The sequence below is a fragment of the Mytilus californianus genome, unplaced genomic scaffold (assembly GCF_021869535.1).
Source record: "Mytilus californianus isolate M0D057914Y unplaced genomic scaffold, xbMytCali1.0.p SCAF_5, whole genome shotgun sequence".
In the NCBI taxonomy this organism is placed as follows: Eukaryota; Metazoa; Mollusca; class Bivalvia; order Mytilida; family Mytilidae; genus Mytilus; species Mytilus californianus.
This window is the reverse complement of record NW_026262701.1, coordinates 13,312,096-13,338,030: the sequence shown is the minus strand read 5'-3', so window position 1 is coordinate 13,338,030 and position 25,935 is coordinate 13,312,096. Positions and strand designations below refer to the sequence as shown.

The 25,935-nt window shown below is 34.9% G+C and overlaps 1 protein-coding gene across 2 annotated transcripts in view; it reads right to left on the bottom strand.

Moving 5' to 3' along the window:
* Nucleotides 1-8,931: 8,931 nt before the first annotated feature.
* The window catches only part of LOC127703107 (15-hydroxyprostaglandin dehydrogenase [NAD(+)]-like), a 35,797-nt gene continuing 18,793 nt past the window's right edge, over nt 8,932-25,935 (bottom strand). For both annotated transcript variants that reach the window (XM_052207548.1, XM_052207547.1), the window contains exons 3-7: nt 24,401-24,510; nt 17,618-17,714; nt 13,425-13,501; nt 12,957-13,105; nt 8,932-9,968 (exon numbers count right to left, since the gene is read on the bottom strand). In XM_052207548.1, coding sequence (XP_052063508.1) covers nt 9,839-9,968; nt 12,957-13,105; nt 13,425-13,501; nt 17,618-17,714; nt 24,401-24,510 — 563 coding nt within the window. In that variant the 3' untranslated portion in view covers nt 8,932-9,838. The remainder of the gene's footprint in view (nt 9,969-12,956; nt 13,106-13,424; nt 13,502-17,617; nt 17,715-24,400; nt 24,511-25,935) is intronic.

Below are 25,935 nucleotides of genomic sequence, written 5' to 3'. Positions count from 1 at the left end.
GGTATTTGTACAACAAGTGCGTTTCAGGACAGCTGCAACAGGAATTGGAGCCATTGCATGCATACCTTTAATCTGAGCACCTGAGATCACCCCCAGTTTTTGGTGTGGTTCGTGTTGCTCAGTCTTTAGTTTTCTATGTTGTGTTTTGTGCATTATTGTTTGTCTGTTGGTCTTTTTCTTTTTTAGCCATGGCGTTGTCAGTTTATTTCGACTTATGAGTTTGAATGTCTCTTTGGTATCGTTCGCCTCTCCTTTAAGTTCACTAGCGTCATTAATTCGTTGGGAATAATGGAGTTAACGGTATTATCCAAGCGTATAATAAAAACTTAAAAAACATAAAGATACTGTACACTTAATTAGAAACTCCAAATCCAAGATCGAAGATGCAGTTAGTAAGGCGTTTGATGATGATGACATTAGTGACATAGAGTTTACAGGTATTCTTATATACATGCCTAGACTTACTACCATAAAAAAAAACATTACGAAAACCATCACACACAGACTTGCTGAATATGAATCAACAAAAACATTTTTGATTATCTTTAAATAAATTTAATAATTCTAAAAAAAAAATGACAAGCAGAAGTGGTAACTTTTTCCCGCTAAAAAAGGTCTGACAGCGTTAGACTAATTTCTGAAAATGTTGTATAGCAACAACGTAACGTAAATTGTATTATGACGTCTAGGTATGAACCTTAGCGCTACTACCGCACAAGGTTTGTTGTCCCCTTGGCGTTCGGCCTCTTATTCAGATGAGTTTTGTGATAGGAGTATGGAGTTTATCCCTGGTGTTTCTGGAACAGGACCAAGACCCTGTTAGGACTTTGCCTTTCACATCTGGTGCTAGTTAGTTGAGGTTATCTAGGCCTAGGAGGGTATCACATACCGTAACTATGCCTGCTGAGATACCAATGTCTCCTGTTTCTTGCACGACAGGTATACAGGAGACGCTACCAGCTGGCACCAGGATTGACCCCTTTTTCAGGACTAGGTGGCCTATGCATTTTGCCTACCCTCCCATGCCTATGGGTATGCCCAACTTGCCTCCGTATCCTCAGCCCTTCGATCCGTATTCGGCTCAGTCAGTTTGGTCTGGTCAGGGTTTCGGTGGAAAGCCGTCTTCAGAATCATCGTCTTTTAAGGATGAGATGAGGACTCTTACCACTTCTATCAATAAGATACAAGCATCTATAAACGCAAAATTCATTGAATTTGGTAACAGGCTTACCCTTATGGAGTTTAGGGGTCTGTCTCAGGATCTTCCACAGGACCCTCCCAGACCTTCTAGGCATCTGGTGGAAGATGATTCTGCTTCCTTGGCTCCCAGAAGCCAAGAAGGTAACTTTCTTGAAGACCAAGGTGCTTCTTCTGATAATGACAGTGTTGGGAGAACAGAGGGAGATGCTTTCTAAGGAACCTTCTTCAGGCAACCCCTCTGAATGTCTTAGGAGTCTAGTTTATTCTATTCGTAGGGATATGTCGAATATACCCATGTCTTCTCCACCAAGGTTTTCGTCTGCTCCTTCAGATTTTATGGCTTGCTCTGGTTTAGTCAAACCAGATTTGAAGGGGTATCATTCTTTTCCAGAGTCGGGTCATTTCACAACAGCTTTGTCGTTTGTTAATTCGTCTTTGGTTGAGAACCATGCTAACACTAGCAAAACTGGTGGTAGTAAGTTCTCTGGTTTCGCACCTACCTTCTACCCAGGGAGATGTAGATCTAAGGACTTTGATATTTATGGATCTTCCTTGGGTATGTCGGCTCCTATCTGTGATAAAGCTTATTCTGGTTTACTGGGTTCGAAACCTGGGGACGGTCTCTGACTTTCTCAAGCTTCATATGTCAAGTCGGAAAATAATCTGAGGTGTCTTACTTTTGTTCTTGAGACAGCTGAACACTATTTGTCTGCAGCTGGGTCTCTTTTAAAGGACAAAGGGGAGGAATTTTCAGACTTGAAATATATGCTTCTACAGGTAGACAAGAGTATTGGAATGTCTCAATTCCTTCTTCTTGGCACCTTGGCCAATTTCACTCTTGCTAGGAGACAGGAGATTCTTGCATCATCGACTGTCTCTGAAGCTCTCCAGCAGAGACTTCTGAGTTCTCCTCTGTCAAAGGACAATTTGTTCTCTGTTTCCTTGTATCAGCTACAAGAGGAGGTGAATAAGGCTCCTCCTGTTGTCAAGGTGGATGTTAAAGTCATTGATGGGAAAAGATTTGTCAAGACTACTCAGATTAACAAGCCTTCTTCTTCTCATCAGCCCAATGCTTCTTCTTCCTCTTCTTCTTCACAGCCTATGAAGAGTTCAGTGTTTCTCGTACTAACCTTTCAGGTGGCAAGAAAGCCAAAGTTGTAAAGGGTAAGAAACAGGGTAAGTGATGTGTTGTCCCCTCCGTTAAATCCATCCCCACTGGAAGATGAAAATTTTACAACTCCTCTTCCTCATCTTCAAGTGTGGGGCAGACTTTCCCACTTTCTAGATCAATGGTTTCTGATAACTTCTGACAAGTGGTTACTTTTGATTTTACGGAGGGGATTGGAGCTTCTGTTTTTAGAACAGCCTCCTCTTTCTCCTGTTCCAATCAATCTGTCAGTGACAAAGGATTAACGAAAGAATCAGTTGTTACAAGACAAAGTGAACATTCTAATTCAGAAGGGTTTGCTGGAGGAGGTAGATTATCCTTTTCATCTAGGTTCTTATTCCCGGCTGTTCTTGGTTCCCAAGAAGAACGGGAAAATGAGACCGGTTCTAAACCTTTCTGTTCTGAATCAGTATCTGGTGGTCCCACATTTCAAAATGGAAACCAACAGGTCAATCAGGTCGACACTTCATTCAGGAAATCGGACAACCTCTCTACATTTGATGGATGCTTATTTTCACATCCCGATTTCTCCCAAGTTTCGTCATTTCCTGAGACTGGTTTGAGCAGACAAAGTGTACAGTTTCAAGGCTATACCTTTTGGCCTTTTTACTTCCCCCTAGTTTTAACCAGGATATTTTAGACTGTGGTGTCTTATCTTCATACTAAGGCGGTACTCATTCACTCCTACCTAGACGATTCTCTAATCAAGAATCATGACCGATCTCTTCTGGAGGAACACACCGTTTTGGCTATCCAATTACTCCTGAGATTGTGTTTTTTGATTTCATGGGAAAATCCGAGATAATTCCAGGTCAAGATTTCATTTTCCTGGGAGAACATTTTCGGACAGATATGGTTCTAGTTCTTCCTCCAGAAGAGAAGGTAATCAAGGTACATCAGTTAGTCAGTGCTCTGATGCAGTTTTCAACTGTTCCAGCTGGTGTTTTTTTTTTTATATATATCATGGACATCATTCCACTAGGACGTCTACTCATTCGTCCTGTCCAGTGGTATCTGACGGAGTTTAGGCACCATATTTCTCAGCTGTGGGAGGCACCTGTTCCAATTCTGCCTCGGTTGTTACCTCATCTTCAGTGGTGGCTTCAGGAGAAACATCTTCTGAAGGGAGTTTTATTGGATCTTCCAGACCCCAGTCTATCTCTGTTCACAGATGCGCGCTTGATGGGTTTGGGGAGCTTATCTGGAGGGCAGAACAGCTTCAGGTCTTTTGTCAGGTGCTCAGTTGGAGGAACACATGATCAATTCTCTAGAGATGGGAGCTGTCGTACTTTCTCTACTTCATTTTCAGACTGTGATTCAGGGTCAGTCACTACTTGTTGCCACGATCAACTCCACAGTATTGTCTTATCTTCAGAATCAAGGGGGAACTCATTTTTTTTCTCTGTATCATCTGAGCAAGGAAATTCTCCTTCTTTGTCACAGTTTTGATATAATTTTGTCAGTGAGACAATGTTCCAGGCAGTAAAAATCTTCTGGCGGATGCTCTTTCCCGTTCGCGTGTTCCAGTGAACACATAATATGGGAACTTCATCCGTCAGTGTTTCAGGAGATCACTCTTTGTTGGGATCGTCCTCATATAGATCTGTTTGCCACCAGTCTGAATCACAAGTTAGAGACTTACGTTTCCCCCATTCCAGACGAAAAACTTGGGCAGTGGATGCTATGACCCTATCTTGGAAGGAAATGTTCATTTACATGTTTCCCCCCTTTTGTCCTCTTCCCAAGATCTTGCACAAAATTCAGAGGGATCTTTGCAAGACCATTCTTATTGCTCCGGCTTGGCCAAGACAATCTTGGTTCCCAGAACTACTTCTTCTGTGTTGTGCAAAGCCGTTTCGACTTCCTCTAAGGTACGATCTACTTCCAAGGGAAGAAAGATTCATCAGGGTCTAGAAAATCTCCATCTGCACGCTTGGTTACTGTCAGGAATTCCCTCAGAAAGGGAGGCTTTTCTGAAGGAGCAACCAAGCGTATCGCAGGGTCAGTGAGGCAATCTACAGGAGCCGTTTATGACTCCAAATGGTCTATTTTCTCTTCTTGGTGTCAGTCGAAACAGATTGATCCTCTCTCAGTTACTGTGCAATAGTTAGCGGATTTTTTCCTTTATCTTTTTGAAAAAAAGTCTCTACTCCGTCTACTATAAAGGGATATAGATCTGCCATAGCCAGAACTATTGGTCTTTCAGGAGGCTCAGATTTTGGTGATGATGAGTTTTTGTCCTTGTTGATTAAAAACTTTTGCCTTAATAGACCTCGTCAAAGGCGTTTGGTTCCTTCTTGGGACTTAGGTTTAGTCTTGAAGGTTCTTCAGTTTCAGCCTTTTGAACCTTTGCATTCAGCCTCCTTCAAACATTTATCTTACAAATGTTGTTTTCGCAAAGCTTTGGTTACTTGTCGTAGAAGGAGTGAGATTCAAGCCTTGTCTATTTCTGAGTCTTGCCTCCGCTTTGCGGCTGATAAGACCTCAGTTACACTTCTTACTGGTCCTTCTTTTCTAGCTAAGAATCAATTACCTTATAAGTTTCTGGATTAATCACTATTCCTGCCTTACCTGCTTCTACAGGTAATCAGGTTTTGTGTCCTGTGAGAACTTTGCTTTTGTACCTAGCTTCCTCAGCAAAATTAAGACCTGCTGGTTTTCTAGGTTGATCATTCCGATTAAAAAAGGAATTTCTGACATTTCTGCTAAAACCATTTCTACCTGGATTTGCAATACTGTCATGTTGGCCTATAAGTCTGCTTCATCTGAAGTTTTAGCTACTCTTCAAGTTAAAGCTTATGAAGTCAGAGCATTAGCCTCTTCTTGGAATATTTTTAATTCCTCCTCTATGTCGGAAATCATGTCAGCTGGTATTTGGAGGTCAGATATTGCCTTTTATAACCATTATTTACGCTCTATGCCTCTTCATTGTGACAACCTCTATTCTTTAGGACTTTTAGTTGCTGCTCAACAGGTTGTTTTTCCTCCTCTTAGTGAGGGGGATTTTCAGCGCTTCGTTAAATTATGTTTATCTAAATTTAGGATGGTGAGGTATTTAATGTAATAAAAATCAAATTTTTAGTTTAGAATTAAAATTTAGTTTTGTAAATTAAATACTCACCTTCATAAATCAGAGGTCCCGCCCCACTCCCCTTTATCCCCCTTGGTGCCTGGCAATTCAAGGAACAAATGATGAAGGTTTATGGCGCGCATGCGTCAGGTGGGAGAGTTTGTCACAGGGGTATAGTTCTTTTTTCTGGCTGGTTTTGTGGTTGAATAATGCATCGAGTGGACTGATATCTAAATTTATGAAGGTGAGTATTTACTTTACAAAACTAAATTTTAGTTCTAAAAATTTGATGTTTAGAGTCATTATAGTTGAAACGAATATGAAAACCTAGAGACACACCGCGCATGCGTTTTTTCCGCCTTTATACATATTGATACTTAGTAAGATAATCCAAAGGTAACAAATTAACTGAAAAAGGGGTATAACCAAATCAATTATTTTTTTCGATTAATACTAATTGATACGGGGAGAGTTTAGAGGAGGGTTTGCGCTGGTCTCGACGATGCCTAGCTATCTTTCGCAGAATGTGAAGAACATAAGACGAGGGGATAATGATAATAAGAAGAAAACGACTCTCGGACTATAAAAGCAATTATTTTGAAGGTTAACACATTTTAATTTCTAAATATGATTTAAGAGATGTGAAGTATACAGAAATAATTAAGACAGGCAATCCAATTAATCGACACACACAACTTCTTACTTCTAAAGTTCAAACAGCGTATGTCTCTTACAAGTTATAAAGTCTTCTAAAATGGACATATTATGTCATTACAATATATTTAGCTTTTAACCCTCTAAGGTCTAGCTAGATATAGAATAGTTGTGAATATATGTTTAAAAAATATGGCAAAAAATGAATACTTGTTTTTGAGATTTATTGACTATTTTTACTAAACATCCTATACGAAAGAGAGAAAGAAAATATATATATAAAATAGGAAAATACTGTTGGCATCGGATTTTTTGAAATGGATGATTTCTAGAGGAATTTAAAATCATGTAAACACATACAAACAATATGATAATAAAACAGAAAGACATCTACATGTCAACATATAAACGCTCTCCCACAAAAGATTATGTCAATTTAGCATATTTAGCTTGGAAGGTTAAGTACGAAAAAGGCCTTATTTTTCTCTCAATATCAAGTCCACCAATAAGTGAAATAGAATAAATTTTGTCGAACGCTTCGATAGTTACGTTGGAATGTATTATTATACCTGAAAAAAGGCCTAAAAAACAGACTTTGAGGAAATTTTCCAAATCTTGTGGATTTCAACGAAATTTAGGCTTAGATGGTATAAAGCGCAGTATTCGACAAACTAATTATTTGAGTCAGATATTTTATTTATTATAACATGTATTATAAGCCTAATGTTGCAAGATCTTTTTGTTGAATTCTGCGCTAGCGCTGTTTCCGGTTCTGAATACGAATGTAAATTCGCGGCCTGCTTTCTTTGTGTTTGTTGGGAAATTAAAATTGATGTTAACTGTGTCGTCAAAGAATGATATCTAATCTAGTTATTGTTTTAAAAATGTTCCATTGTTTTAACAGCCATCAATCAAAATTTGAAATTTAAGCTCGATATACTAGACTAGTAATAGTTTGGTCTTGTCCAATTCACTCCTTCTCATTTAATTAGTTTTGAATGACAAAAGGCAGATAAAAGATTGTCAATACCAAACTTACCATCTACTTATGTCACCTCTAAAATTTGGTAAATTACTTCGGTGGGGAGTTCTTTCCATTTTAAAGTTTCTTGATTTTGCTCCTGTACCTTTACCTCAAAAACGTTATCATTTATAAAATCATCTTGTTAGAAAGCCATACTATTATTACTTATACTTTCACTTTCTTTTAAAGTTTTTTTTTCATAAATAGACTCATCGTTTAAGTAATTAGACTGTAAAGGAGAACTAGGAGGACTGTTGCGTATTCCAAAGGTAAACTCATTATCATCATTGAAATAGGCATGTTTAATTCTTCCCATAATTATATATTTTACTAAAAATAACACTTGCTTTTTATTTCAATTTTTTATTGTTCCCTAAAGAGACAAACTTTCGGAAGAAAAGGAAATAAATCAATTGACATTATAAAAATTAAGACTTGTCGTACAAAAGTAAGATATGTTGAACATATAAGGTGGTCATCTATTAAACAGATATACTATAACAGTCAACCAAATCATGAGGCCTTCAGGAAAACTTTCGAACAAATGACTTCAAGTTATCCATTAAGATCATTCGATCATTTGCTTCTTTGTAAGCTTTCTTAAGTGTTGTTTTCATTATTTATAGCACTGAATCGATACCGCTGCTGATGGACTATCAGCCCCCGAGGGTTTTATCAACTTAGTAGTCCGTACTTCGGTACTAACATGACTTATATCAAACATATCTAAAAAATTATCAGTTCATAGATTAAGGACATATACAGAAACTCAGGTTTCAACTCCCTTGCAAAGCTGACCTAAGATGGATTTGGCTGTTTTTCTATGTCATTTTTTTTGGTCATATGGCTCCCCAACTGCTTACCCAGCTGTGGCTATATATTTTGTCCTTTTGGTTTATAAGCTCTTCATCTATTTAACAAGTTTTGGATTTTCAAATATTTTGGCCTCGAGCATCGCTGAAGAGACATTTATTGTCGAAATGCGCATCTGGTGCAGAAAATTTAGAACCGTTAATGTTACTACTCCCACTGTGGGTCGATACTTCTGTGGGTGAACTTTAAGTCCCCATGGGTATCACTAGCTCAGTACTCTGTACATCGGCACTTGCATAAAAAAACGAATATTGTGTTATAAAAATTTGCTGCTACAAAATTTGAGAAATTTTTTTAAATCAAGGAATCTATCGCCTTCATGAAAGCTTTGCTTTCTTTCCCGTTTGGCTATACATTATGTCAATTTTTTGTTTGTTCATTAGCTCCTCATCTTTTTAATACTCTTTAAATTTTCGTTAGTAACCGAGGTAATTATCAGCTCAATACTAGGTTCTTTGGTACTGGAATGATTTACAACATGATACCTTTATCACATTCTCCGTTGATAAATATCTAAAATTTAAAGAAACCAATGTTCCAACTCTTCCTCAGGCAAAGATGACCCTAGATGAATTTAGTTACACTCCTTTTTTTGTCATATACATGAAGCTCCTAACTTTTTCAAGTTTTTATACAACCTTTGCTTTCAATTGTTTTGGTTTGAGCATTGCTTATGAAGGTCGATCTAGAGCTTCAGACGCACGAAGTTTATTAATTGTTTCCATTTCCAACTCTCATTGTCATTTTCTGGTGTAAAACACGTAGCGAAGCGACAAATACAGAAAAACACTTTCAAAACTTTATAATTCCAAAAACCTGTAGTCTGTTTAGGTTCTGTAAAACACGTGGCGAAGCGACAAATACAGAAAAAAACACTTTCGAAACTTTATATTTCCAAAAACCTGTAGTCTGTTTAGGATCTGTAAAACTTAAAAACTCAGATCTAATTACATTGTTTATTTTGCAGTGTATCTTAACTTCTAGTATACATGTACACATAGTAAACCGAACCTGTAAGAAATCATTCCCGAATTATCTCACTAGTAAATGAAGTTGTCCTTAGAGTATAAAGTTAATGAACTTTTTATCATTATAAATAATAGTCTCGACCAACCAGGCGCTTCATGCATATACATATGTAGTAATTATTCGCAGTAAGAACGATAACTCCGGTGTAACGAGACTAGATACATAACAAAAAATATTGGTGAATGAACTGACCCTTCCAGTCACTAATCAGGAGGTGGTGAAGCGGCTGTCCTTTGTATTTCATCGAATTTTAGTGATGATCGAAATACTTATTTACTATAGAGACCTAACGATAAATTTTAAATATTTGGTAAATAAGTCGGGCACAAATTATCAGATATTGTACAATTATAAGAAAAAGATGAGGTAAAATTTCAAACCAAATTCGAACTTTTCTATAATTTATTTTTGGAGATTTATAGGACTCAAGAGGAATTTAATTATTCCCTATCAGCCTGTCAAGTTTGGTGTTGATCGTAATCCAATGAGTAGTAAAAAAAACTTTAGAATTTGAAAACATTCTTTTAAAATGTCTCTTAGTGGTACGTATTGCAGCATTTTTTTTTTGTTGAAGAGGAGTCCATCAAAGATTTAGTTATATATATCTATATATATATATACAAAAAGTGTTAATATTTTTTTCTAATTTACAATACGCGACTTGTTAACTTCTATTTACACAAAGCCAGATGTGTTCCCTTATACATAAAACTTTGTAAAGGGCACCACGTCTGAAGTTGTGTGCATTTATGCATTACATAAATGTGTATTTATATATTAAATGTATATATAATATATAAGTATTATTAATAACAATATGCTATGTTACAACTGTCTTGTATTCCAAAGAAACATATTCCTTTCCATTACGTTTTGACATTGTTAATATAGCGCCATTTTTTCTTTCATCTGTCACTAATTCTAGAAGTCCTTCTGCTACTTCTTGTGTCCTACAAAATGAAATGCAATAAAAGTCATCAAGAGCATTCTCACACAGTATTGAGGACCTTAATGGGGTCGGCTGCAGTTATCATTTAAAATGTATGTTTTAATCATGCCAATACAAAACAATTTACATATGAGTGGATAGCACCCTGGGAATTAAACAGGTCAACACTGATAAGTGTAGTAATAGAAATAGAAATAGAAATAGAAATCTTATATATGATGTCAATTTCAGTGCGAATAATTTATGTAATACCTCACCACGTACTTTACATGCCAATCGTTGGGAAACAAACTACTTAGAATGTTTGGGAGTATGTAAAAACCAAACGCAAAAACTAAACGGAACTGCCAATTGTTTTTGACAAGATGTTTAATGGGTTATAACATTCAGATAACAAACATAATAGAGAAATTAACCTTTGAACCTTACTATAAGTGACTTTATTTTCAAATAATTACATTAGATACGTTATTTTGATTGGCTAACAGCAATCTCGCGTCATTCTTCATTTCAAAATGAATTTCATGAATTGTAACATACATGATGACACACGTTTCCACAATAAAGTGTACAGGTAAATAAAAGAAAAAAATGATAGTAATCGTGTTTTCATGATCATAGCGAAAAAATGTAATTATAAGTATTGAATGCTTCTTTTCAGTAATTTCATAGGGTTGTAAAAGCGTTGACTGTGCGTACATTTTCAGAATGAAGCGCTTCCGCGCTTCATACAAAATGTACTTCGGTCAACGCTTTTACACCCCAATGAGTTTACAAAAAGAAGCATTCAATTCTTAATTGCAACTATGGGTCAGAAGAATTATGAATTATCTTTACAAATGGTAGTTTTCTTTTTCTTTTGAATGGTTTCACATTTTGCTTGGTCAAACTAGTTTTAAATATCAGCCCTCCGCCTTTTAATCTCGATGAGTGGGCCATAAACGTAACGTACATAAAAGAATAATTACATTACATGTATGTTTCAGAAGAATCCGTTATTTTGATTGGATAACAACGCTTGCGCGTCATACTAAAATTAACCTTCATATCCCAATGAAGTGTAACATTCATGATGACACGTGCCATCACAATAAAGTGCACAGGTTAATTAAAGAAATAAATGATAGAAATCGATTTTTCATGACCCGAGCATAAAAATGTAGTTATATGAATTGAATGCTTCTTTTAGTAATTTTTAGAGTTGTAAAAGTGTTGATCGTGTGCACATTTCTAGAATGAAGCGCTTCCGCGCTTCATACAAAATGTGCTTCGGCCAACACTTTTACACCCAAATAAAATTACAAAAAGAAGCATTCAATTCTTAAATATACAATAAAAAATCAGTACAGATAAAACACTCCACAATCAAGGAATAATTGAAAAACAAATACTCTAAATAATAATCGTGTCGTATTAAAGAACGTTCGTAGTTATTGGAAGCAAGCTCCTAGAGTACTAAGCCTGCTGATAAGAAATCGTGCCGTCCTATACACTCAGTTCAGTTCAGTTAATTACGGGTAATATGAAACAGTCTATCCAGATAGACCTTGTCAACAAAAAATCGTATTATTGATAAGTAAAGGAAATTGTCATATATCATTACTTATGTCTAACTGTCAAGTATAAAAAAGGCGAGAAAAACAAAATGGACATTTAAAACTCATATTTTGGAAGAGAAACTAAAATCGACGTGGCTTTCAACAAAAGACGACGAAAAGAGAAATAACCCTATTAAACAGGCTTTCATTAAAAGACGACGAAAAGAGAAATAACTCTACAAAACAAAACATAGAAAACTAAAAACCTAACAACACGAACCCTCTCAAACACTGTGGCTGATCTCAGGTGCTCCGGAAGGGTAAACAGATCCTATAATGTGAAGTCAAGCATATACTATTTAAATATCAGATAAGATGTCAAGAAAGTTACAGTTAAACGAGTATGTTTTATATGTGATGGTGCTCACGTCTAAATCGTTTATCTAAAGAATTTCAGTCAAGTAAACTAATTACTTTTTGTCTGACATAATTTGTTTTCTTGAAGAATTGAAGGTTGTCGTATTTAGTACAGAACAAGTAACATCATTCAGTATACGTATAGTAAACAATGAACAAATCGTCTCATGTTATGTTTTAAATCTACACAAAATCCCTTTCATTAGTATCTATGAATAATAAAGCGGAATAACAAAAAAAAACTAGATATAAAGCTTATTACGTAAAATTGAAATGAATAACCAAAATGATATTGTTTATTGTCAAATGATTGATGCTTCTCTTTATCGTTTATATAAATTGTAGTTTTGAACTTGAATAATAAGTCGAAGGTCAATGTGTTTCATATTTTATTTCTATTTGTGATCGTCAGTCTAATTCCTTTCCCATTCATGGGATTGAAAATGTGAACCACCATCCTCAATATTAAAATCAATTTGAAAGCCAAGAATCTATACGGCATAAAGAAAATAAAATTGAGAATGGAAATGGGGAATGTATCAAAGAGACAACAACCCGACCAAACAGCAGAAAACAGCCGACGGCCACCAATGGGTCTTCAACACAGCGAGAAAATCCCCCACCCGGAGGCGAGCTTCAGCTGGCCCCTAAACAAAATGTGTACTAGTTCAATGAAAATGGACGTCACACTAAACTCCAAAACATATAAATGAACTAAAATTAAAAAACATACAACACTAACAAAGGCCAGAGGCTCCTGACCAAGGCTTATGACCAAAAGAAACGCGAGTTTAACCTACAAAACAATCATCAGTGACATCGAAAAAAAACAAGTTAAATGCAAAATAAAGTACGAAGATAAGGACCCAAAATTCCAAAAGGCTTTGCCAAAAACAGGTAAGGTAATCTATTCCTGAGGTAAAAAAAATCCTAAGTATTTTCAGTTACTTCACTACATCAATGATTATTGCTGGTAAAGTATGTTGAATGACTTCATGTTATTACAAATTATGTCATAATGCACACAAACTCACGTCATAATGCCAATTTTATCGACAAATTCCTTGACTTTGTTACCATTGACACTGTCATCTTTGAACAGGTCTCTGACCAACGGTGTGTCAGCAAATGCTGGACAGATGGTATTTATACGTACACCACCATTGACCACATCTTCATTACACTGTTATAGTAAAGAAATATTTATGTTAATAAGAATATCGAATTATTATTTGTCGAGTTTGATTTGTATCAGCAATAATGGCTAAGTTTTATACTAATTTTGCATAAATAGAATAATTACAAGAAAATCAGAGGATATAAAGAGCATTCTGTCAAAGGTTAGAAGCTAATGCAGCTTTACAAATTATTTTGAAACTAAAACCTTTTAAAAAAACATCTTTAAAAGATTATGGTCTCCTTAATGTACACATTACACTTATACCTACAATTGCACCTTAATGTGCATAATACTGACTATTGCAATACATTAACTTACTTACAGCTAAACTCTGACTAAATGCTACTACCCCTGATTTGCTGGCACAGTAAACCGGACTTAAAGGATTTGCTCTCAAACCTGCAAGGAACGATAATAGATTAATGTTATCATACTATTTGGTGTTTTTTTTTGTCTTTATTTTTATTTATTTTTTCTCATTCTCAGGTATAAAAACAATAACAAATAAAAGATTCGATGCATGGAAGCATATTCTTTTCTTGGCAAGAAATGGCAAATTGTCCGGTAAATTAATGTGAAAGTTTGAGGTATAAGTAAGTTCTGGCTATTTTAATAACTGGTTAGATATTTCCCTTTAATTCTTTCAAAGTAATCGATTCATAAATAAAACGGAAATGGACTGTATTGTGTTTATTCAGAGAAATGAAAGGTTTGCAAAGTTTTCCTTCCTGTTTTGTGTCGAGTGCAGACGTTAAACATATTCTCATAAAACATAAAATTTTATCATCCAAAATAAAATTCGAACTTAGCTAGACAATGGTATTTTGATTGTTTGAACGATATGATGGATATCAGGATGTAGCACTCTTCCTAATGTTTCAAAAGAATTAAAAAGGAGATTACAAATCACATAAATGGTAGGGTATGGAACGCCTCAGCTGTCTTATGTGGAACTCTGATATTACTTTATGTTGTTTTATTATTACTTGATGATATTTTGTCTTTACTTAATATGGTTTTGACATTACGTAATGATGTTTTGATATAACTCAATATGGAATTGCCATTACTTAATGATATTTCGATATTACACGATATGGTTTCGTATTGACTTGATATAGTTTTGTCATTAATCAATATGGTTTTGTCATTACTCGATGTGGTTTCACCATTATTTAATGTGGTTGTGTCATTAGTCAATGTGGTTTTAACATTACTTGATGTGAATGTGACTTAACGTTATGTAGTTGTTTCATTACATGATGTGGTTTTGTTATTTCGTAATGATGATTTGCCTATTCTTTATATGGTTTAAACATTACGTAATGATATTTCAAAATTTGACGATTTTACACTACATGATGTGTTTGTTTCATTATTTGATGTGGTCCTGTCATTCTTTGATGTGGTTATCCCATTACTTGATGAGGTAAAACCACGTGACCAATTCGAAAAAAAAGATGTTCTATTTTTAAACAGATTTCAATATATCATTTGTTTAATGTGCTTTGGATGGGTATCGCTATCCATTGAGTTAAAGTTCAAATTAAAGTTCGAGTGGTTGTTCAGAGTTATTAAGCATGTAAAAGGTAACCGGCAGGCAATACTAAGAAAAAAGTATTAAAAAGTTTACAGTATTTCTTACATAATTGGGATATCCCCAAACCACTTTGTCTTGTTGTTTTTATCCTAAGTTCTCAAACGGAAGCAGTATTTTTGTAATAAATTTGTAAAATATTCCACGGAACCCTATGTCTCGCCTGATATTGCTGCTGTAAGTGAAAAAGCGTCATGTTGATCGGCTGTACATTTATCTATACATTTATCGGTAAAAACAAAATTGAAAAAAAATGTTTTTCTGTAGATGCTTCTTCTTGAAATTGAGGAATAACTCCATAGATAGATAGATAAATAGATAGATAGATAGATAGATAGATAGATACTTTATTCTCTAAAAACTAATTACAAGTTTACAGAGAAACATACAAAATAAATACAGATACAATAGTTGAGGTAAACAAATACAGTATGATATTCTAAAAGTACAAAATTATAATGGCATACGTGTTTAGTAACATGTATAATGAAAGGTTAAACTCAATAGAAATAAAAAAAAATGGAGATGGAGACGCCGACGCCACTATCGACGACGAAATATAGGTTTGTTGGGTCTCACTGCCGCTACATTGATGTCGCAGGCTCGACACAAATCAAACGACTTGAACTTTAATGTTAACAAATGAAGCACTTCAAATCAACTCACACTAAAGTTACAGGGAAACGGGGGGAGGGGGCTCGGACTTAGCGACAAAAGCATCAATACTATAAAATAAGAATTCTCCGATTTTTTTTTAGCGTAAATGATCATTTTAACTTATACAAGTATCAATCTTTTATTTGTAATCAATTGAATTCCCTGATCTACCTCGCACTAATTGAAAAATACACTTTTTGGAATATCTGTTTCACATGTGACGACGGACATGTTCCAGTGGTCGTAACCATAATACCGTCATCTTTTTCTTGAATGTGAACTACCAAATAAAACCAAATCACTGGGTTTGTACTTTCTCAAATAACACGACGGGTGCCTTTCTGGAGCATCCGAGATCACCCCGATGGATTTATATTACCCAGTCATACCGATCTATTGAGTCGGCCAAATGAAACTGTTTTGTATGCCACCGCAACTGAAAGTTGGAAGGGGGGGCATATTGTTTTACCCCTGTCCGTCCGTCCGTCCGTCTGTCCGTCCCATTATGGGTATATAGTTATTCCGCATAACTCCTCCTACAGTTTGAATCCTAGGAAGTTTTCTCTTTACTGTCTGTTTGTCAATATATTGAATGTGTGCATGTGGTCAGGGTTTAATGTTTATTAATATTTGCTCTTTTGGGAGATAGTTGAACTTTGTAATTTTTCGGGAAATTTACTTGCATAAGAAGAGCGTTTCCAGATAACTCCTCCTACAGTTTGAATGCTAGGAAGTTTTCGCTCTGCTGGCTGTTTGTACATATATTGAAGGTGTGCATGTGGTCAGGGTTTTTATTTTTATTATCTTTTGCTCTTTTGGGAGATAATTGAACTTTTTTTTGTCATTTTTGGGGTATTAGCGGTTAAATGAGTTGAGTGCGGGGCATCACTTTGTCTAGTTTACATTTTTTTCTCGTGTTGTTTTGTTACACAGTGTAACAGTCCGATGTAAGGTTAGGATTTAGCGCTCACATACATGTTAAACTCCGCCACGTGCACTTTCTTTATGTACCTGCCCCAAGTCAGGAGCACGAAGTTCAATTGTTGTCGTTGTATTAATGTGTGTCATTTTTTTTGTAGATTGTTTAAATATAAATAAGACCGTTTGTTTTTTCGCTTGATTTTTTTCACATGGTGCATGGTGGCCTTTTATAGCTGACTATATGGTGTGTTGAAGGCTGTACGGTTGCCTATATATGATTTCTTACATCCACTGCATTTAAACTCTGGTGGATAGTTGTCTCATTGTCAATCACACCCCATCTAACTTTATTTCAACTTCTATGTTGCGTTTTGTATACTGTAACATTGTTTATCTTTTGTACGCATACCCCGGAGCCGGCCTCTTTTCGGAACTTAGCAAAAGTCCTTGTTCCGCGATAGAAAATTTAATTACGAACTCATATAAGATAGTACGAATTTCAACTCAAAATCTTAATTAATCTAAATGAGACTTAAATTTGAATCTTACTCAAACTCAAAAAGTGACTCAAATTTAATGGTGTAACTAAAACTCTACCTTTAAATGTGATTTTACCTCATCAAGTAATGGGATAACCACATCAATGAATGATAGGACCACATCAAATAATGAAACAAACACATCATGTAGTGTAAAATCGTCAAATTTTGAAACATCATTACGTAATGTAAAAACCATATAAAGAATAGGCGAATCATCATTACAAAATAACAAAACCACATCATGTAATGAAACAACTACATAACGTTAAGTCACATTCACATCAAGTAATGTTAAAACCACATTGACTAATGACACAACCACATTAAATAATGGTGAAACCACATCGAGTAATGACAAAACCATATTGATTAATGACAAAACTATATCAAGTCAATACGAAACCATATCGTGTAATATCGAAATATCATTAAGTAATGACTATTCCATATTGAGTTATATCAAAACATCATTACGTAATATCAAAACCATATTAAGTAAAGACAAAATATCATCAAGTAATAATAAAACAACATAAAGTAATATCAGAGTTCCACATAAGACAGCTGAGGCGTTCCATAGTAGGGTATTGTATGTTTATACAATATACTAGTATATAACTCTAGTACACACCGTATTGATATCAGTATTTGTGTAAGCGTATGGTACAAAAGAATTGTATAAGCTTAAATAGTATGGGGATTAATAGAATAGAAAAAAGTATACATCCCGTCGTCCCCTCGTCTACAAAACCGTTGCAAATCAAAAGAAGAAATTTCAAAGGGAATGTCTGAACTTACCTGCTGCAGACGATACATTAACGATCACGCCACCATTCCCGCCTCTGTCTGTTCTAAGATAGTCCAGACCAAGAAATGTCCCGCTGATCATTCCTTTCTGCAATAAAGAAAATAGATTCAAATAAGACAAGACTTTACAAGGTCATACGTTTCTCAGACTGTTTATGACGTCTTTACACAAAATCCGTTGGATGTGTACTGAATGGTACTTTAGTCTGGGAGAACATGGTTTATCTATTAGTTGTAATTGGCTTTGAACAAGCTTTCAGTTACTGCAATTTCTCTCATAACGGTGATTTGTGTCTATTGTTTTTATGTTTGCTGTTTTTTGTGCTTCGTGCCGATCTTTTTCGTTAAGCCAATTGCAACTGTTCTTTATAGTTTGTTCTTATGTTGTGATGTTACACCATGCCATTGTCCACGGTAAGGGCGCTCACAAACAACCCCTCCACATTCTTTGTGTGCCTGTCACAAGTCAATAGTCTATAGTTCAGTGGTTGTCGTTGGTTCATGGCTGTCATATTTGTTTTAGTAACTTGTATTTTTATAAATTAGGCCGTTTGTTTTCTCGTTTGAATTGTTTCACATTTTTTCATGTCGGGAACTTGTATAGTCGAATATACAGTATGGATTTTTGCTCATTGTTGAAGGCCGTGTAGTAACCTATATTTGCTTATATCTATTTCATTTGAACTCCGATGGATAGTTGTCTCATTGGTAATAATACCACATATCTTTATTATTACATTTATACTGTAACTGTGATATAAGTGCTGTCAACTCTTAAATCGGAGTGTTATTCCATTAATGAGTTAAGAATACTCAAACTACTTGTTCGCGAAATCACATGGGCCTTGTAAAAAAACATTTCCTATATTTTTTTCTGATTAATGTTTCATTTCTAAACATTTTTCAATTTAGAAATTACCAAGATTCCAATCAAAACTACAAATTGAGTAGGCGCAGACATAAGCATGACCATTAAAAAAGACGAAAGACAACAGTCCACAACAAAAGTATACAGAAATCTAGAGTGTGAGCAACACGAAAATCAAGCATATAAATATAGAACTCGGGTTACCGAGCAGGATGTTCATCTCCTGTTTCGCTAGAGAGATCACGTGCTGCTCATGTAAGTTAATTCGACACCTTCGATGATGGCCAATAACGAGGAAAGGTGGTGTACATAATACACCAGTTTCACATTTAACTGCGCATGTCTAACCTAATTAGTCAAACTGTGAAATCACGCGATAATTCCCGAGAGTTCACCAACTTTATTAACAATGACACATTAAAAGATTTTTAAACGGACTACTGTTGTGTTGTAGAGTAACAGACGATCTAATATGCCGCCTGACGTTGTACCTTTAATTGTCACGAAGACATGCTTGGATTCCCACTGAGGTCGTTCCCTAGCGGGAAGAATAAAATAGAAACAAGTTGCTTTTAAAAAAAAAAAAGACAATACGTGAACCTTAGAACTTTTTTATTCTAATTATTAATTCAACTGAATAAGAAATTATATATCAGTGTTATCTTGGCCATGTGTGTGGAGGATAATATTTTCTTTTTATTGTAAATCATTACAATTTTGGCATGTTGAGAGAAGTGTTAAATATAAAGCAAGGAGAGAGAAAAAAAAGATTCCCAGACGTATAATTTCTTAAAGAATAATACGAATTCAAAACATGGAGGATACATGTACCTTCTTCCAAAAATTCATAAAATTAATCTAGAAATAAGTAATGAGGCATTGCGAACTGGTCAGCTAGCAGTACACATTAATGTTCGTTACCGACCAATCATCAATAAGTGTAACTCTCCCGCGAGAGATACTTACTTCATCTAATTATAAATATAAAAAAGAAGATGTGGTATGATTGCCAATGAGACAACTCTCCACAAGAGACCAAATGACACAGAAATTAACAACTATAGGTCACCGTACGGCCTTCAATGAGCAAAGCCAGTACCGCATACTAAGTAGTCAACTATAAAAGGCCCCGAAATGACAAATGTAAAACAATTCAAACGAGAAAACTAACGGCCTAATTTATGTACAAAAAATGAACGAAAAACAAATATGTAACACATCAACAAACGACAACCACTGAATTACAGGCTCCTGACTTGGGACAGGCACATACATACAGAATGTGGCGGGGTTAAACATGTTAGCGGGATCCCAAACCTCCCCTAACCTGGGACAGTGGTGAACAGTACAACATAAGAACGAACTATAAAAATCAGTTGAAAAAAGGCTTAACTCATCAGATGGATACAAACAGAAATACTACACAGAGTGGACGTGGCCGGGTACTTGTATATCCAACAACAAATAGAAACTAAGTACAGATCTGAGAATACTCGCAGTTACTGACAGCTAGTTCAAAGCCACTAACAACTAATTTAAAAAATCATGCATCTAAGACTAAATTATCAATTAGTACACATCCAATTATTGAAGAGGCATAACTTTTACATTCAAGATACAAAAAAATCATTAATAAAATAGAGTCACACGAGGTAAAAAAAGTATGCATTCTTATTGCCTATGATGTACGTCAATGTACACAAATATGATCATTGATAATTTAGAAGAAACTGTTATCAATGCATTAGAATTTATTGACACACAGGAGAATATACTTTAAAGATTCTCAACAAAATAGATTTAACTGCATTTGTCAAATTAATTCTTTGAAACAATGAATTTGAGTTTAATGGACTGTTATACAAACACATTATAGGAGCGCCCATTGTCACCAACATGCACAGATGCATCTGTCTGCCCTATTCATTAAAATCTTAGATAAGTTCCAATGGAGAGAAAACATCAAATTACACTGTCAATAGGGATGACGGTTTTATGGTCTTCACAGGCAAATTATAGAGCAAGTTGAAGATTTCCTTAACCTTGCAAACGAAATTGACCATCTACTTAAGTTCTAATATGAGGTGTCGACATCTAGTATGACCTATTTAGAGGGTGGTAAAGGATTATTTTCGTGCAACGTTTTCGGCCTTTTTATTTCACGTGTTTCCGTGTTTCGACGTTTTATTTCTCGTTTTCTCGTGTTTGGTTCGATGTGCGAGCTTCATGTTTTCCCTCAATTATTTTCCGTGTTTCGTGTCGGTACTCTTATTTTCTCGTGCTTGTCCCGCATTTGATTAAAAAGTAAACCGGGACAAATTCAAAGTCAGCCCAAATATTGTTTTAAATTATAAACTAATTAACTGGTCCCAAGATATTTATTAATAGCTTATTGTATTACTATGATAAATCGGATGCAACTAACGGACGCTAAAAGGTGACCACATGCAGGGTCGCCATGTCCATTTATAATGACTGCATGATCTCAAAGAACGGCTGAGTAATAACTTTTGGTACTTTTTTCCTTAATATTTACGATTTTATTCCATGGCTTCGTTTTTCCAGAGTGTTTTTTTACCGTGCATCGTTTTTGCGATTTGTTATTTCACGTGTTTCCGTGTTCAGACCCTCCCTTTTACCACCATCTATTTAGATACCGAAGTGTACAAAAGTGAACGATTCCATAATAATGGAATTCTTGATGTTAAGTCACATATATTAAAAACACAGAAACGTATCAATATTTACCAGTCACTAGTGCACATCCAAAACACACATAAATTTAAGAGTATTACAGTGTGTGAATAATATAAGAAATTTCTACTTCTACCACTAAGTGACCACCGTAATTTGGTTGACTATCCTGTCACTGTTTGGTGTGCGCTTGCATACTTAACAAGTCCAAACATAATTTTAACAGAAAGGAAATAATTTGTGTTGTACATAACATTTATACATGGTGCAAATAAAAACATGGGACTTGAAATTTAATGTGCATGCAGTAGTCTCTTGAACGAGTCAAGACTTTCTACAGCGGTCACTGAAATAATAGTGACATCAATGAATTAAATAAACATTTAATTAACTTACTAGATAACTTAATTGATAGAGAATACTGTAAAAAGGAAACAGTAAAAGTTGTAAAAATGTATGTTAACGAACAGTCTTTATTTTACTTGTTTTATTTTCATTTGAAACAGATTTTTTTTATCTGATTTGTCAAAATGACAAGTGTGCATAATGATTTTATTGTTACAAATCAAATCCCAAAGCCCACTATAACTCATTATGTAGAAACCACAGCACTATTTTAAAATATCTCTCTGTGAATATCTAGAAACAGATGTTTGATACCATAGGTCGTTATAATTAAATCTTGACCATTTAACTTTCACTTGTTTATCAAAGGTTACAACTGTCAACTTTGCTCAAGTCAGTAAACCCTTGCAATGCATAAAATGTAGCTTAACAATAAATATACATGTTTGAAAAGGATCTATAGATTGCTTATTATCATATATATCAGATAAGTGAATTAGCGGTCTGTGAAAATTCTTTATTGCCATGTTTTAAATATCTTAGATACACCGCTCTTAATTGCAGGAAGCTAATACAGATAATATGAATAGGTATTCCGAATGAACAATAATTTAGCTTCCGAATATTCCTCCATAGACTATATTTCTAACTAATAAATATGCGTGAACCCTCAGGGGTTCACGCAAAAATAAGCGGGGGTCACTTCATATCCATATATTAGGTCACTGATCAATTAAGAGGTCAATTAACACCTTAGCCATGTGGAATCCTAGTTTTACCTTGTACAATCTCACCAGGTGACAATTGATAAAAACGTAGCCTTTTCTGCATACAGTTGCTGAAAAGGGGACGACCATTTGATATTCTGACGGAAGCCAGAAGAATTTTTTCGGATTGAATATTCATCGTCATCTGTTGCTACCTGGGAATATTATACTGTCAATCACGATTTAATGTCCCAGTTGCTACGTACGCATTCTTTTTCTTTTTTTGCTGCGCAATTATTTCCTGCATTTTGTAATACAGATGTTAAAAATGTAAACCCTGTTTCTGTATAAGATACATGTACATAATTTACACTGAGATATTACGGTTAATGAAACTAGATATATTTTAATAATTCAGGAGGGGTCATTTAGCAATTTGATCTTATATCATGGTAAAGCAGGATATTCAATTACTGATAATGATATCTTATTGTAAATTCATTCATTATTAATCAGAATAAGAAAATAGATAATTTTTTACATAACAAGGATTTTACTAGTACTACGTCCGAAGGATATGTCCACATTTTCTAATTATAAAACCAAATACATGTTCTAAAGAATATATAATTGCATTACCTGTTCTTAGAGACACTCAAAATGTTAGAGTGTTGAAATACAATATGTTATGAGTAAGTAAATGTATACATGAACGCATGCTATTTAATCAATATAAGTAATGACAGCTGTATAATAAAAATTAAAAAAAAACTACATCATTTGTTACAAAAATCTAATGTGCATGTCTTTCTACACGTTTCAAATCCCTGTATATGTACAATACATAAGAGCTACGTTCGCCGTGACAAACGTACTGTGTACTGGTATCATCTGTTTGCCTGCCTCCAGCACACACCAAGAGAGAGAGATGTGTATTATCGGTATTTATTATTGTGTTGCCAAATATAAGGGTAAATTGGATAGCCCCCAACCCGAATGATTCAGTTCCTCCCCGTAATCGATCTCTCCTACTTGCGTTAATGAAGTAATCGTAGATCAGCGGAATATACCGACTGAATTATTCGGGTTAGATAGCCCCTGTCACGTATGATATCGTTAATTATCGCGGGATTTAAACTAAAACGCGCATATGATTTCGAGAGCAGGGTTGATAAGTCGCTTATGGTGTAACACCACTAATTCGGGCCCGGCCAGAAAGCACATACCAGAAAGTAGTACATATTTAACACAAAATAGTTCCTACGCATGAGTGTAACTTTCAAAATATGTAGAATATTTAGGTATTTTTGGTATCAAATGAAAGCTGAATGACTGGTGATCATTGTAGAACACTTTTTGACTAATAATTTTGAATATTAAAAAAACTGCACCAAATTTTAAAAAGAGGGTACATTTTGCCTGTTTGTCAGATCTGAAGTACCTGTTTTGGTACATCCGAAGTTCCGGGAACCAGTTCTTTCTTATATGCCATTAAAGGTATGTTGATTTTTTCAGTACAAGACACCATAGAGTGTTGCTTTGACATGCAATGATTGTCACTTTATTTGAACTTAAAACAAAAGAGCTATGCCTGCTTGAAATTGAGGAATTTAACATAGAAAGCAATGGGGCCATGAATTAGTGGTGTACTTCCTTATGTGAAACTGGTCTATTGTGGTCATAAAAAATTGAATATATATGTTGTCATCCAGCAACAAATCAATGTATGTACTCAATGGTTTTATCTTGATCACCATTATTACATATTATGAAAGTTTTATGGATGGCATAATGATTTGGACGGCCGTTATTGAATATATGTATAAATGATGAGTAAGGATATGCTCCATTTGTCTTTGTTACAATTATGTACCCTATCCTCGTTTACAACATCACCCAATGCAACTGCTTTTTACTTGTCTTGAACAACATAACAGGTACCATTATTGGAGCAGGAATACGTACCCTTCCAGAGCACATGGGTTCACCTTCAGTCTTTTTAGTAGACTGTTCTTTGTCTTTTCGCCTTTTTCTTTTGTCCAATGCATTGTCCATTTTTTTTTTTTGGCGTATAAATGTTTTGCTGGCCTTTGTTATCTACCCTTTTTACTGGGTAATAGTTTCATAGTTTTCAGTATCCTATATAAGACAATATCTTACCAAATTGACGTCAACTGTTCTTTCCCATGAGGTTGTTTCCCCACCAATACCAGCATTATTTATCACAACGTCCAAACGACCAAATCTATCTTTTGTACTTTTGAAGAAGGCTGGAAGATGGGAAAGAAATCTAAATACAATCTAAAAACTAAGAATCACATGTTTCAGTTTAACGTTTTCTTCTTGTATGTTCATTACTGAAATTGAAAATTGAAGCTGTGTTTGGTATTTCGTCTTTTAATTGAGTTTATAATTCTACTGTATGAACCATGCATAGCAGGTGATGCCTACCACGTCGACATTTTTTTTAAGGAGTAAATTTTGAAAAAAACGTTGGTGACGTCACGGTCACGTGACAAAATTATGTCTATGCGCTGATAGACAAAACACTTTCAGTCAATCGGATATATGTTACATCCAAAATTAAATCATTAACTGATATGTTTATACCATCTTTATAAATAAAACCAACACTGCAATCCTTGTTTGTTGTTATAAATTAGAGCGCTTTTAAAAGTTCTTTTGCTAAGGGCCCTTTGTTTGAATAGCACGGTTTTTTCCCGATCTTGATATTTCATAAGTTAATTCTATAAAGTCTTGTTTGTTTAGTAAACGGGGTCAAAAGTAGTCGTTACAGTTATAGTTATGCATGGTATAGTGGGAAAAAAACGCAAGTTTATCAGTCCAGATCATGATGGAATTCTTTAGATATGTTAAAACAGTATTATCTCACTCAAAGCTTTCGTAAATGTCAATCAAGATAGCAGTGATTGACTGATATATGTGCCAGGTTGAAAGTAAACTTTACTTAACAGTTAAGGTCACACGCGCCCTTGGTTTGATTACCACCGAGATAATTTTAATGCCAGATTTGTGAAGATTAAAGATAATATCTGCAGAAATGTTTCAAATTAAACAAGAGAAATGGAAAGAATTCGTTTCGACAAAAACAAAATGTTTTACATTGTAGTGATTCATATTCTACTATACCAGCACACATTGTAGTGATTCATATTCTACTATACCAGACATTGTAGTGATTCATATTCTACTATACCAGCCATTGTAGTGATTCATATTCTACTATACCAGACATTGTAGTGATTCATATTCTACTATACCAGACATTGTAGTGATTCATATTCTACTATACCAGACATTGTAGTGATTCATATTCTACTATACCAGCACACATTGGCTGTGAAATAATGGCATTATTTTAAGCCAGAAGGGTCGAACCCTGAACAGTTGAGGCAAGTATGGACATTACATTCAAGCTTGATAAAGCTCTGAATTTGGATTGTGATTAAATATTTGACACAGCATAGGTTTCTGACACAGAATGAATGTGGTCAAAGAACTGAAAAATTTGAAATTGGACTTGTACCTATTATGGTCCAATATCCAAAATCTAAATACATGCTGTACACAATTAGATTCGGCATATCCAAGTACACCAAGAATTTAATTTATCTATTTATTGGAAAATTAATTTATACAGAATAACAAACAATCTACCACAAAGTTCTTCAAAA